Source organism: Pongo abelii, chromosome 19 (assembly GCF_028885655.2).
Source record: "Pongo abelii isolate AG06213 chromosome 19, NHGRI_mPonAbe1-v2.0_pri, whole genome shotgun sequence".
Taxonomy (NCBI): domain Eukaryota; kingdom Metazoa; phylum Chordata; class Mammalia; order Primates; family Hominidae; genus Pongo; species Pongo abelii.
In genome coordinates this window covers 67112799-67127491 of record NC_072004.2, presented here as the reverse complement: position 1 = coordinate 67127491, position 14693 = coordinate 67112799, and the positions used below count along the sequence as shown (strand labels likewise).

Here is a 14693-nt window from a genome sequence, read left to right as displayed (position 1 = left end):
ACAAAGACTAGACAGGCCAGGACACAACCCGCATTCTAGGCCCAGCTCTTCCATGAACTTGCAGATGACCTACAAAAATCATTCTATATGTGCTTGCCGTTGTCTGTGTTAATCAGATTACCCTACTGAAGGAGTGAGGTTTTCTCAATAAAAATGCAATGTGAAGGCACTTTTCAAAAATAAAATGAGGGAAGAAAGAAAAACTTGGAACTTTTTTCTATTTTTTTTTTTTTATAAACAAAACTGCCCAGGTTTATTTGCCACCACCTCCTCCTCCCTGCCTGCTGCTGTGTGCCCTTCCACACGCAGTCAGGGGAGGGCTTCTCTGGCCTCCTCAGCTGTAATCTCCTGGGAGTAGAGGTCAGTGAAGAGAGCTGGCAGCCAGTAGTGGGCCTCCCCTGGGGCCTGTAAGTCCAGCCACGCCAACCCTTCCTTCAGCAGGTGTTCCTGGAGGGAAAAGGGAAGAAGAGTGGTTTGAGAACAGGGAGGTTCCATAGACAAAGGGTAGGTAATCAACCCCCACACCTATTTTGGCTTCAGTGAGGTTTTCAAACTAAATCTACTAAGTGCCTTCAAACATTTACACAACCAACTAAATGAGCTGTTTGGCCTTGGCCTTTGCCTGAATTTGAAAAATGCTACGAAGTCATTTAACTTGTGCTGCTGAGGAAGAGGGGTAGAGCCTAGCACAGTGGGATATAGTGGAAAGAACACATGGCTACAGAGATATTTGCTGTATGGCCTTCAGCAAATCACTGCCTCCATTTCCCCAGAAACTAAACAGAGATCACTGTTTAGCTACCTTTGAGTTAAGTTATTCCGGGTAGCAAACATGATTGACCATACTTATGCAAGAATAGACTCAGTTCCTAGAGCTGGAAATATGCTCAAAATGGGTTGTTTCTGTCCAGTATCATTAGGTAAATAATTACGTTATCCCCATTTTACAGATGAAATGAAAGGTTTAGACAGTTGAATTGCTTGGATAAGGAAAAAAGGTACTGAAGCCGGAGTTCTTACATTCTTACATTGCTCCCTCTTGACATCAGTCATTCTTCAGTACAATGAAATTTGTATATATAAAGCTAGAGTATATACTATGCAATATAATGCTTAGTGGATAATTACAGATATGTAATTAACGTAGTTAATAATTCACTGTACTAACAGTGTTACTTCCAGTACAAACTACATTAATCTGACCAGCAACTCCAGGCTCAGCATGTTCAGGAGAGAGTGTCGGTTCCCCAAGTAGCAGGGGCAGCCTGGTATTGTGTGCACGCCAGAGTTAGGAACCTGCCTTCCTAGTTCTACCTTTTTGGTGCCATCTTCAGAGAAGTGCTGGGCTTCCTTCTAGCATGACAGCAGTAGCCTTCAAGGCAGAAGGCTAGCAAAGCAATGCTGAAGTTCCTGCGTTTGTGGAACCCACATCCTCCCAACTGGGGCCTGCCTGTCTTTTCTGGACTGTTCCAAAGTTGCATACCAGCACTTGCCGCGCTCGCTCGGTCTCCCAATTAAGACTGGCTTTGATCTCACTGACAGTCACGTAGCCATTCTTCTGAAGGAAGGAGGAATGGGGATTGAATCAGTTAAGAGTGCACCTTCCCTTAGAACCCAGGATCTGCCCAGGAACAAGAGACTTACCCAGAAAGGAGGAAAAGCTGTCAAGCATGAAAGAACACAGAAAATGTTTAAAGGTTCCAGTGGGGAGAGAGAGAAGTGACTTTCAGCATGACAGAGGTAGGTTGGTGGGTTCAATCTTAAAAGTGGAGTCCCGGCCAGGCACGGCGGCTCATGCCTGTAATCCTAGCACTTTTTGGGAGGCCGAGGTGGGTGGATCACCTGAGGTCAGGAGTTTGAGACCAGCCTGGCCAACATGGTGAAACCCCATCTCTACTAAAAATATAAAAATTAGCCAGGCATGGTGGCACACGCCTGTAATCCCAGCTACTCGGAAGGCTGAGGCAGAAGAATCGCTGGAACCTGGGAGATGGAGGCTGCAGTGAGCCGGAGATTGCACCACTGCACACCAGCCTGGGCGACAGAGCGAGACTCCCATCTCAAAAAAAAAAAAAAGGTGGGGTCCCTCGTACTAACATATTAAGTTAGACTTCTGCAAAGCACTCTAGAGCATGACAAGGGAAGATTCTGGACAATTAATTGATGGGAAGAAATGGTGATAATCATAAACTGCTAATAATCTCCATTATTTAAATATTCAGCTCTTGCCCTGCCTCATTCTACTCATCCTCCAATACAGAAAAGCCCTTCCTTTATTTAGTTCTGTTTTACGTTATAAAGAAAACTGGGCTGGGTGCAGTGGCTCACCCCTGTAATCCCAGCACTTTGGGAGGCTAAGGCGGGCGGATCACCTGAGGTCGGGAGTTTGAGACCAACCTCAGGCCTGGCCAACATGGAGAAACCCCTTCTCTACTAAAAATACAAAATTAGCTGGACGTGGTGGCACACACCTGTAATCCCAGCTACTCGGGAGGCTGAGGCAGGAGAATCACTTGAACCTGGGAGGCCGACATTGTAGTGAGCTGAGATCACGCCATTGCACTCCGGCCTAGGCAACGAGTGAAACTCCATCTCAAAAATAATAAAGAAAATTGAACATATCTATCCTAAATACCTGATGGGGATTTGGGGGAAGATGGCATATGCTTAAGGCATGATGAGGGATGGGGGCATGGCAAACAAGATTTTTTAAAATCTGTTTTTGAAGAATCCATAAAGTAGTTCCAAAAGACATCAAAGAGTCTTGCTACCCAAAGAAATCTAGTTAGTCGTCTGCATGTCTGCCCACCTGACTAGACTGTAAGCTCCTTGAGAGCAGGAATTTTATCATTCTTATCTTTATATGCCCCACAGCCTGGCTCAGTGCTTTGCACTGTAGCTGCTCAATAAATGTCTGCTGAACAAGCACAGGCCTGAGTAGTTCATCCATTGGATAGTCTCAGCAAAAGACCTGCATAATGAGGAGCAGGAGCTGAGAACTGCTCCAGACTTGCATCACAGACTGTCCCTTGCACACACACACACTCGAAGGTGCACCAGTACCTCTGCCAGCTGCAGCACCACGGTGTGATCCATATTGAGCTCAGCTGGAACAGACTGAATGAGGTAAGTGCCGCCCACAGGGATGATGCCGAAGCCAGTGCCAAGTGCCTTTAGTTTCTTGATGGCTCTGATCAGGTCATCTCTGAGGTAAGGAAGAGTTGCTTAACGACCCTTGGCAGATCAGACCTAACAACACAGTTTCAGCTCTGCCCTGGGCAGGATACTGACAGAAAATTTAGAAGAATGCACAACTGCCAGGCGCAATGGCTCATACCCATAATCCCAACACTTTTGGGATGCCCACATTGAGAAGACTGCTTGAGCCCAGGGGTTAGAGACCAGCCTGGGCAACACAGCAAGACCTTGTCTTTACTAAAAATAAAAAATTAGCAGGGCATGGTGGCAATCGCCTATAATCCTTGGGAGGCTGAGGCAAGAGGATCACTTGAGCCCAGGAGTTCAAGGCTGCAGTGAGCTGTGATTGTGCACCACTGTACTCCAGCTTGGGTGACAGAGCGAGACCCTGCCTCTAAAATAATAAAAGGCTGCACAACACTCAACTTAGTAAAAAGACAGGGTCAAGGAGCAATAAGTGATGCTTGGACAATCATGGGAGATACACAGGAGTCAGGCTCTCTGCTCAGCGAACCACTCATTCCAACACCCAGGCAGAGGTCAAAGATACACTTGCAGATGCCCATCAGGAAATGTGAATGAGTGAGCTGAAGAGGCAACGGGGGGTAGTGTCACCTGTGGTAAACTAGAGAATGCTTATCTATTTTAAAGGGGGCAACCCAGCTGATTATTATTGCCAAGTGGAAATTCAAACCCAATACTGCCAAGTTTTCTGATTCTAATTGAAATCAGAGAAAAAGAAAACCTACAAAACAGTGTGTAGATCACATATCCAGCCCACATACAGAGTTTAAAACCTCTGCCAAAGCTCAAAAAATGTTATCACCCAAACAGCCAGGGAAAGGGCACTTTTAGGTAGATTGGAATGCATTCTCCAACCCCCAAGAATAGCAAACTGAAATGCTTCAAATGCTCACCCTCTCTTCATGAAATTTGCAATGAGTATGGCTAGTAATCTTTTGTTATCACTTTCTTTTTTTTTTTTTTAAGAGATGAGGTCTTGTCTGGGCGCGGTGGCTTACACCTGTAATCCCAGCATTTTGGGAGGCCGAGAGTTCGAGACCAGCCTAGCCAACATGGTGAAACTCCATCTCCACTAAAAATACAAGAACTAGCAGGGCGCCAGCGGCAGGTACCTGTAATCCCAGCTACTCAGGAGGCTGAGGCAGAAGAATCATTTGAACCCGGGAGGCGGAGGTTGCAGTGAGCTGAGATTGTACCACTGTGCTCCAGCCTGGGCAACAGAGCGAGAGTCCATTTCAAAAAACAAACAAAAAAAAAAGTAGAGATGACATCTTGCTCTGTGTCCCAGGCTGGAGTGCAGTGGTGCAATCATAGCTCACTGCAGCCTAGAACAATGGGTGCATGCCTCAACACCCAACTAATTTTATTTTTTGTAGGGACAAGGTCTCACTACACTGCCCAGGCTGGTCTCGAACTCCTGTCCTCAAGCGATCCTCCCACCTCAGCCTCCCAAAGGGCTAGGATTACAGGTGTAAGCTATTGCACCCAGCCTCTTTACTTTTCTTTGAATATTCTAGGTCTTCAAGATCTCATAGTAGGCCGACTCTTTGGAAGTTACATCAAAAACAGCCTTTTATCTTTTCTCAAATTGGACTCGCACATAGAGGCTGGAGAACTAGATCAATTTATATTCCATCATCTCACTACCACCTCTTTCCCCAGCCTTTCTAGGCACCTACTCTAGTCTCCTTGGCCTCAAATAATCTCAAGACTATATACAGCCCTGGCCAGTCATGATGTCTCACACCTGTAATCCCAGCACTTTGGGAAGCTGAGGTGGGCAGATCACTTGAGGCCAGGAGTTCAAAACCAGCCTGGCCAACAAGGTGAAACCCCATCACTACTAAAAATACAAAAATTAGCCAGGCGGCCGGGCGCGGTGACTCACACCTGTAATCCCAGCACTTTGGGAGGCCGAGGCGGGTGGACACGAGGTCAGGAGATCGAGACCATCCTGGCTAACACAGTGAAACCCCGTCTCTACTAAAAATACAAAAAATTAGCCAGGCGTGGTGGCAGGTGCCTGTAGTCCCAGCTACTCAGGAGGCTGAGGCAGGAGAATGGCGTGAACCCGGGAGGCGGAGCTTGCAGTGAGCAGAGGTTGCGCCACCGCACTCCAGCCTGGGCGACAGAGTGAGACTCTGTCTCAAAAAAAAAAAAAAAAAAAAAATTAGCCGGGCATGGTGATGTACACCTGTAATCCCAGTTACTGGGGAGGCTGTGGCATGAGAATTGCTTGAACCCAGAAGGCAGAGGTTGCAATGAGCTAAGATGGGGTCACTGCACTCCAGCCTGGGTGACAGCAAGACTCTTTCTCAAAGGAAAAAAAGACTATATATAGCCCCAAGTTTGTTAAAAAAATAATACATGAAAAAATGCTTAGGAACTACATTAAAATATATAGCAGTTGTAATCTCTTAATTGAGAAATAATGGTTTTTGTTTCCTTTTTTAAATCTATATTTTCTGTTTTCTAAAAATAGCCAGCCATACTGGCCCATGCCTATAATCCCAACTACTTGGGAGGCTGAGGTGGGAGGATTACTTGAGCCCAAGAGTTTGAGGCTGCAGTAAGCAACGATCTTGGTAGCAGTAAGCTGTGATCGTGCCACTGTACTCCAGCTTGGGCAACAGTGAGACCCTATCTCTTATTTTTTGTTTTTTTTTTTTTCTGTATGATATGGAGATCATACAGATTTCTAAGCTAGCCTAGACATGAGGAATAGAGAGAAAAGAGTTCCATCTGAATTTTAAAGACCTCTTTCTGTACTCCAAGGGATTGGAAGACAAGACCTACTGACTGACATCCTGGGCGAACTTGCCCCTTCCCTTCAACACCTGTTGATGTAGTTCCTCCAAAGTTATCAGACCTATTGGAGACAGGGAACAGAAATCAGAAAAAGAGATTACCCACTTCAAATAAGTTGACAGTCATACAATTCCAGTGGCCTACAAGTAGCAAATAACATTCTAGTTCCTAATTTTTTTTAACTCTCTCCTTATGAAATAACTGACCATAATATGAGAAATGGATTGTGAGACCTTGCTAGGCCTGTCAACAGAGTGAGAGCTATGAAAATCTAAAAACAAGCAGTATCATCTTTGAAAAACTATAAATGTCCTCTTGACATCAAGGCCATGTCTATTTATAGTCGATGATGATTTGTAAATGGTTTTAAGTTTTCTTTGTGTAACTTCAATCCACACCATTTAATGTGCTTACTAAGAAAGATGGCATCACCAGATGACAAATTTTAAGGTCACATTTTAGGGAACACAGACTCAGTTGGCATTCCCATACGTCGGAGAGACAGTGCAGGACTATAGATACTAATGAGAAAATCACTCCAGACACATCAGACATCAGGGGAAAAGGCCTATTTCCTACCTCCCTACTATTTTCTGTACTGACTAGGGACTAGACCTTCCTGGCCAAAGATCTTTGGAGAACAGAGACAATCGTTCAGGTAATTCTATTTACCCTTGGCCATGGAGACTTGCCATGGATTCAACTGCATGAAACAGCTAAGATGTCTCTCAAGTCCTTAGAGGCCTGTAGACTGCAGGATGGAAACAATAATCTTTTACGGTTTTCTCCCTCTCAGAGAAGTCCAGAGTCCAGTTCACAGGACCTAGCCACCCTCACCTCCATTCCGATGCTTCAGCGCCAGGCACACTTCGATAATTTGGACACCTAGTTCGTAATAGAAGTCCCCCACGCCCAGCATCTCAGACCAAAATCCTTTTCCAGCTACAAGACAGAAAAACAAAATCTCGATTATTGATTAATTTACATCCTTCTTTTCTTTCAAACCTGCATTAAAACATCTATCATATGGGAAGTCCTCCCTGCATGGCATGAAGTTCTTCTGCTCCATCTGCTACTCAGGAAACAACTGGACTCACGGTAACTCCTGCTGAAGAACAGGGTGAGACGATTCCAGAGGGTAGGCAATCTAAAAGTCATTTCTGGCCGGGCGCAGTGGCTCACGCCTGTAATTCCAACACTTTGGGACACTGAGGTGGGCGGATCGCTCGAGACCAAGAGTTCAAGACCAGCCTGGCCAACATGGCAAAACCCCATCTCTACTAATAATAAAAAAAAATTAGCCAAGAGTGGTGGTGTGCGCCTGTAATCCCAGCTACTTGGGAGGCTTAGGCAGGAGAATTGCTGGAACCCAGGAGGCAGAGGTTGCAGTGAGCCAAGATCGCGCCGACATACTCCAGCCTGGGCAACAAGAGCACAACTCTGTCTCAAAAAAAAATAAAAAATAAAAATACAGCCAGGCACAGTGGCTCACGCCTGTAATCCCAGCACTTTGGGAAGCCAAGGCTGGTGGATCACAAGGTCAAGAGATCGAGACCATCCTGGCCAATATGGTGAAACCCTATCTCTACTAAAAAAACAAAAATTAACCAGGCGTGGTGGCGCGTGCCTGTAATCTCAGCTACTCAGGAGACTGAGGCAGGAGAATCGCTTGAACCCGGAAGGTAGAGGTTGCAGTGAGCCGGGATTACGCCACTGCACTCCAGCCTGGCAACAGAGCGAGACTGCGTTTCAAAAAAAAATAAAAATAAAAATAAAACAAAAGTCATTTCTATTTGGCTAATTCTGGCTCAGGATACTGAAAAAACGAGTTTCCATTCACAAAGCATACAGTGAAATATAATGGGAAATATGGTCTAGACAAGACTAAGAGAAAGAATATGCCGACTCAGCATTCAAAAATCCACTGAATGTTCTGCAAGTTACCAGGAGTGTAGAAATAAAAAATAAATAAATAAACAATCCACTGACGACAATATTCTATTCAGTGAAAAATGCAGGTTGGGTGCAGTGGCTCACACCTGTAATCCCAGCATTTTGGGAGGCAGAAGCAGGCAGATCACCTGAGGTCAGGAGTTCGAGACCAGCCTGACCAACATGGAGACATCCCATCTCTACTAAAAATACAAAATTAGCCAGGCATGGTGGTGGGCACCTGTAATCCCAGCTACTTGGGAGGCTGAGGCAGGAGAATCGCTTGAACCTGGGTGGCAAAGGTTGCAGTGACCCAAGATCACGCCATTGCACTCCAGCCTGGGAATCAAGAGCAAAACTCCATCTCACCAAAAAAAAAAAAAAAGAAAAAAAAATGTAGGTTGTAGAGCAGTTGTAATTATATTATAATCCCATATATGTTTACAAAGTTGGGGCCAGGCCAGGAGCAGTGGTTCACGCCTGTAATCCCATACTTTGGGAGGTTGAGGGGCAGATCACGAGGTCAGGAGACCAAGACCATCCTGGCTAACACGCTGAAACCCTGTCTCTACTAAACATACAAAAAATTAGCCGGGCATGGTGGTACACGCCTGTAGTCCCAGCTACTCAGGAGGCTGAGGCAGGAGAATCACTTGAACCCAGGAGAAGGAGGTTGCAGTGAGCCAAGATTGTCGCGCCACTGTACTCCAGCATGGGCAACAGAGCGAGACTCTGTCTCAAAAAAACAAAAACAAAAACAAAAAAAACATTGGGGCCAGGCACGGTGACTCACGCCTCTAGTCCCAGCTTCACTCAGGAGGCTGAGGCAGGAAAGTAACTTGAGCCCTGGAGTTGAAGGCTGCAGTGGGCTGATTGCACCAATGCACTCCAGCCTAGGTGACAGAAACCTCAACACTAAAAAATAATAAATTAGTAATTTCTTTTTTTTTTTTTTTGAGATGGAGTCTCGCTCTGTTGCCTGGGCTGGAGTGCAGGGGCGTGATCTTGGCTCACCGCAACCTTCACCTCCCGGGTTCAAGTGATTTTCCTGCTTCAGCCTCCCGAGTAGCTGGGATTACAGGCATGTGCCACCATACCTGGCTAATTTTTTGTATTTTTAGTAGAGACAGGGTTTCACTGTGTTAGCCAGGATGGCCTCATCTCCTGACCTTATGATCTGCCCGCCTCAGCCTCACAAAGTGCTGGGATTACAGGCGTGAGCCACCACGCCCGGCGAATAATTTTTTTTAAAGTTTATAAGTATGAGGAAGGGCTCAGTGCAGCGGCTCACGCCTGTAATCCCAGCACTTTGGAAGGCCAAGAAAGGCCGATCACTTGATCCCAAGAGTTCAAGACCAAACTGGGCAACATGGTGAAACCTCCTCTCTACAAAAAATACAAAAATTAGCCAGATTTGGTGGTGCAGGCCTGTAATCCCAGCTACTTGGGAGGCTGAAGCACAAGAATTGCTTGAACCTGGGAGGCAGAGGTTGCAGTGAGCCAAGATGGCACCACTGCACTCCAGTGTGGGTGACAGAGCAAGACTGTCTCAAAAAAAAAAAAAAAAAATTTTTTTTTTTTAAACAAGATCTTGCCGTAGCCTCAACTTCCCAGTCTCAAGCAATCCTCCCACCTTAGCCTCCCGAGTAGCTGGACTATAGACACATGCCACTACACATGGCAAATTTTTATACTTTTTGTAGAGATGGAGTCTCGCCATGTTGCCCAGGCTGATCTTTAACTCCTGGATTCAAGTGATCTGCCTGCCTTGGCCTCACAAAGTGCTGGGATTACAGGCATGAGCCATTGTACCTGGCCAAAATTAAATATTTTTTAATAAAGAGGGAAAATGCCATAAAAAATTCTACTGTAGATCATTCAAGGAATGATCATGGACACTGGCTACTCAGCCGATAGTTGGTCTATCTTCCGTATCAGACTGGGAACTAGCCATCCTGCTAGGTACTCCCTAAAGACGACACCCTTGGCCAGGCGCAGTGGCTCATGCATGTAATCCCAGCACTTTGGGAGGCGGAGGCGGGCGGATCACAAGATCAGGATATTGAGACCATCCTGGCTAACATGGTGAAACCCCATCTCTACTAAAAACACAAAAAATTAGCCAGGCGTGGTCGCGGGCGCCTGTATTCCCAGCTACTCGGGAGGCTGAGGTAGGAGAATGGCGTGAACCTGGGAGGCAGAGCTTGCAGTGAGCCAAGATTGCGCCACTGCACTCCAGCCTGGGCGACAGAGCAAAACTCCGTCTCAAAAAGACAACACCCTCTGGGTCTTCCTGCAGGCCTTTCTAGCGGATGCCCCAACAGTGGTAACAACAACTATGTGAGCTTCTGTCCGTCAGGTACTCTCTAAGAACACTGGACCCCTACAGACAACTTCTTACAGGCCAGTGGATCCACACCAATGGTTGCACACATGTCCTGGAACTGCACACGGAACTCAGGATTCTTCCGGATCTCCTGCTTGTGTTTGCTGGCAAATTCCTCCAGGTTGGTCTTGAACATGTCCAACTGCTTTGACATCTGTTGGATGGACAGGGAGTGGTGAAGGGCAGCCCAGCCAAATGATAATCAGATGCCAAAAACAGGTCCCCAGCCCTGTGGCAAGGCAAAGGCTGAAATAACCAGTCTCCCTCAGCCTACCATTATGCTGTTTACCATCTCTCTTATCCCTGCCTCTCCTTCACAGTTCTGTTGTCAGCAGAAATGGGATGCTGTACTGTTTTCTCACTTTCAAAATATACAATTTTTCGTGCATTCCTCTTCTAAAATCAGCATGCATTTAATAATCAAGGTGCACATATATACAACCAAATATATGCACAAAAAAAGAAAAAGGTGTATATATAATGTGGTGTTCCTTTTCTTTTTCCCAGAAAAACTTATTAATTTGAAGATGTACCTAATAATTCATTGTATCTTAGAAATGAGGGAATGCAGCGTTCACCCATTAGAAAATCTTTACCCCCCTGCCGACAGAAAGGCTGGACGGGAAAAAAATGAAGCGTCACATGAATCTGTTTATAACCTTTGAGTCTGGCCAGGAATGGTGGCTCACACCTGTAATCCCACAATGGATCACTTGAGCCCAGGAGTTCAAGATTAGCTGGGGCAACATAGCAAGACTGTCTCAATCAATCAATATATATTTTTTTAATTTTTTTTGAGACAGAATCTTGCTTTGTCGCCCAGGCTGGAGTGCACTGGCACAATCTCAGCTCACTGCAACCTTCGCCTCCCAGTTTAAGCGATTCTCTTGCCTCAGCCTCCCAACTCATTGGGACGACAGGCATGCACCACCACACCTGGCTAATTTTTGTATTTTTAGTGGAGACAGGGTTTCATCATGTGGGCCAGGCTGGTCTCGAATTCCTGACCTCAAACAGTCCATCTGTCTCAGCCTCCCAAAGTGCTGGGATTACAGATGTGAGCCACCGCACAGGGCCAATCAATCAATCAACCAATATAAATTTAAAAAAAACAAAACAAAAAACTTTTGAGTCATGAACCTCCCTGGGGGTCAATTCCAGATAAAGAACTGCTCTGGGACTGTAATTTGCCAGATTGCATTTCATGTTAAATACAAAAGACTTGGGGATTTTCTGACCTTCTCTTTTCCTAATTAACAAGGACCGTCTTCTATCCCACCAAAAATAAGCACTCCTAGCCCAATATTTAATTCTCACATAAAACTGTTAGAAACCTCCACATTCTTAGGCGGAGGTTGCAGTGAGCCAAGATCACGCCACTGCACTCCAGCCTGGGCAACAAGAGTGAAAACTCGGTCTCAAAAAAAAAAAAAGAAAAAGAAACCTCCACATTATTTTAATCACCATTTTCAGTTGATTCCTGCATGCCATCTCCCCTGTGAGTGGGAGCTTTTGAAAAGCACAGCCTGGGTTTACTATTTTGCCTCAGCTTACAGCCCCATTTTCCTGCTTAACGGCTTCCTCCACTTCTTCCCCAATCACAATCACTGGGTAAACTCGGAGCACGTACAGAGAAGGGAAGGGCTGGAAAAGAAAACTGCACAGGAGGTGCACCCCCCATCACTCACACACTGTCCTGGTATGTGCCTAGATGTCATGATGGTGGTGTAGGTGCCACAGGTTAGGCAATATTTTCATTTTATTCTGAGGTATTTAAAATGAAAAGCCCCAGAGGACCTAAATCAGTAACAGTTCTACCACTTACTACCCATATAACCTTGGATATATTACTTAACACCCCAGTGTCCTCAATTTCTGCCCACCTCGGCCTCCCAAAGTGCTGGGATTACAGGCATTAGCCACCGCACCCGGCCTTTTTTTTTTTTCTTTTTTTTGAGATGGAGTCTTGCTCTGTCCCCCAAGGTGGAGTGCAGTGGCATGATCCTGGCTCACTGCAACCTGTCTCCTGGGTTCATGCAATTCTTCTACCTCAGCCTCCCCAGTAGCTGGGACTACAGGAGCCCGCCACCACACCCAGCTAATTTTTGTATTTTTAGTAGAGACGGGGTTTCACCAAGTTGGCCAGGCTGGTCTCGAACTCTGGACCTCCGGTGATCAGCCTTCCTCAGCTTCCCAAAGTGCTGGGATTACAGGCATATGCCACAGCACCCGGCTCTCAATTTTAAACTCAGAATACGGCCGGGCGCTGGGGCTCAGGCCTGTAGTCCCAGCACTCTGGGAGGCCGAGGCGGGTGGATCACCTGAGGCCAGGAATTTGAGACCAGCCTGGCCAATATGGCGAAACCCTGCCTCTACAAAAAAGAATACAAAAATTAGGGCCCGGCATGGTGGCTCACGCCTTTAATTCCAGCACTTTGGGAAGCCAAGGTGAGCGGATCACGAGGTCAAGAATTTGAGACCAGTCTGACCAACATGGAGAAACCCTGTCTCTACTAAAAATACAAAAATTAGCCGGGCATGGTGGCGCATGTCTGTAGTTCTAGCTACTCGGGAGGCTGAGGTTGGAGAATCACTTGAACCCGGGAAACGGAGGCTGCAGTGAGCCGAGATCGTGCCACTCTACTCCAGTCTGGGCAACAGAGCAAGACTCCCTCAAAAAACAAACAAACACCTCAGAATAATAGGGTTCCTTCCTTATGGGACTGTAATGAGGACTGAACAAGACAGTCTATGTAAAGAAAACAGACAAACGCCTGGGATGTTACAAGCATGTAATCACTCAAAGATGTTAGCCATTATTGTTATTAGCAAGTCACCTAAAAGATCTCAGCGGCTCAGAAATCAAAATTTGCCAAACACCCTATTTCTAGTTCACTCTACACAATCAAGTTCGTATCCAAGGTGTCTTGGCCAGCCCTGTTAGTTCTCCCTCCCTGCCTGGGGCTCCCCAACCGACTCACCTGGGCTAGCTGGTCCTCAGCCAAGACCGTCCCTCGCTCCTTATACTTGGCCTGTCAGACAAAGAGACCAGCATAAGTTAAGAGAGTGGGCGCTGGGGGCCAGGAGCGGTGGCTCACGCCTGTAATCCCAGAACTTTGGGAGGCCGAGGCGGGCGGATCACGAGGTCAGGAGATCGAGACCATCCTGGCTAACACAGTGAAACCCCGTCTCTACTAAAAATACAAAAAATTAGCCGGGCGTGGTGGTGGGCGCCTGTAGTCCCAGCTATTCCGGAGGCTGAGGCAGGAGAATGGCGTGAACCCTGGAGGTGGAGGTTGCAGTGAGCCGAGATCGCGCCACTGCACTCCAGCCTGGGCGACAGAGCAGGACTCCGTCTCAAAAAAACAAACAAAAAAAACAGAGTGGGCGCTGGGGTCCCCCATTTGTGCTGCCACAGCTTTGGGATGAAAAGAGGAGGGTCTCTCTTAAATTGTTTTCTTAGGGAGAAGGACAGGGTGAAGGAGTAGAATCGACGACTGTAGATTTGTGAGTAGAATCCCATTTGTAGTTAAACTTGGGTAAGTGGGAGAAAGGGTTGGGCATCTGGGAACGCTGCCAATCCACCGGAAGCTGGAGAAATTCTGTGTCCCGGGGCCGAGAAGCCAGTCTCAGATTCTGTTGGGAGGAACGGGTAGGACTCTGCTCCGGGACAATTCAGTCTCGCACGGGTCAGGGGCAGGTTGTGGGTCGGCCTTCTTCCTGCTCACCTCTGCAAGTTTCTTCTTGGCGATGGCGCCAGCTCCCACCCCGCGGCGGTGCATCCCCACCCTGGGCCCGCGGGCCGCCCAGCTGCCGGGACCCCAGGTCTCCGCGTCCCGGACTCCGCCGCCGGCTCCCCAAGGCGGAAGCCCGAGCCGCGCGTCATCTGCACGCGCCGGAAGCCACGAGCCGCATTTCCTGCCGCGAGGCTGAGTGTCTCCAGTTCCTACCGGCCCGGCGACCCCGCCTGTAGCTAGTGGCCAAGATTCGCAAAGCCTCGGGGAGAGGAAAGCACGAGTATTCGAGCGCCGCCGAGGCCCTCCTTGGCTAGTGCTGGGACATGGAGCCCCGGCAGCCAAGGCCAACCTTGTGCATTCCGCCCACGTAGGCGCCTGGGGCCCTAGTCTTCCTCGACTGCTCCTCCACTGCCTGGAGGTCATCAAATGCCCCTGGACCACCTCCTACGTGCCAAACGCTGTGTTGGCCATCCAGGGGGTTCCATATTGAGCATAAAATAGCCCTCTGCCCTAATGGAGTTAACCTGTTGGAATCACATAAAAAGGATTCTGACTACGAAGCGCCTTGAAGTTAAGTTGAACTCTGAAGACAGATTGCCTGGCTACAA

The 14693-nt window shown here is 47.3% G+C and overlaps 1 protein-coding gene across 1 annotated transcript; it reads right to left on the bottom strand.

Annotated features, from left to right (window-relative positions):
* Positions 1–201: 201 nt before the first annotated feature.
* SNF8 (SNF8 subunit of ESCRT-II) lies at positions 202–14238 on the bottom strand. The gene is made up of 8 exons (XM_002834260.6): positions 14077–14238; positions 13330–13380; positions 10364–10502; positions 6868–6972; positions 6019–6091; positions 3064–3205; positions 1484–1558; positions 202–447 (listed from the first exon to the last, which is right to left on the bottom strand). Exons 1-8 carry the CDS (start codon positions 14128–14130, stop codon positions 310–312), a joined length of 777 nt encoding a protein of 258 aa, XP_002834306.3. The 5' UTR covers positions 14131–14238; the 3' UTR covers positions 202–309.
* Positions 14239–14693: the final 455 nt, after the last annotated feature.

Excerpts from the sequence above, each read along its gene's own strand:
- SNF8 (XM_002834260.6), bottom strand. The coding sequence starts at position 14,130 with ATGCACCGCCGCGGGGTGGGAGCTGGCGCCATCGCCAAGAAGAAACTT. Across the intron at positions 6,092-6,867 it reads GCTGAAGCATCGGAATGGAG|GTCTGATAACTTTGGAGGAA; the intron begins GTGAGGGTGGCT and ends TGTCTCCAATAG. Across the intron at positions 1,559-3,063 it reads TGGTGCTGCAGCTGGCAGAG|AAGAATGGCTACGTGACTGT; the intron begins GTACTGGTGCAC and ends TCCTTCCTTCAG.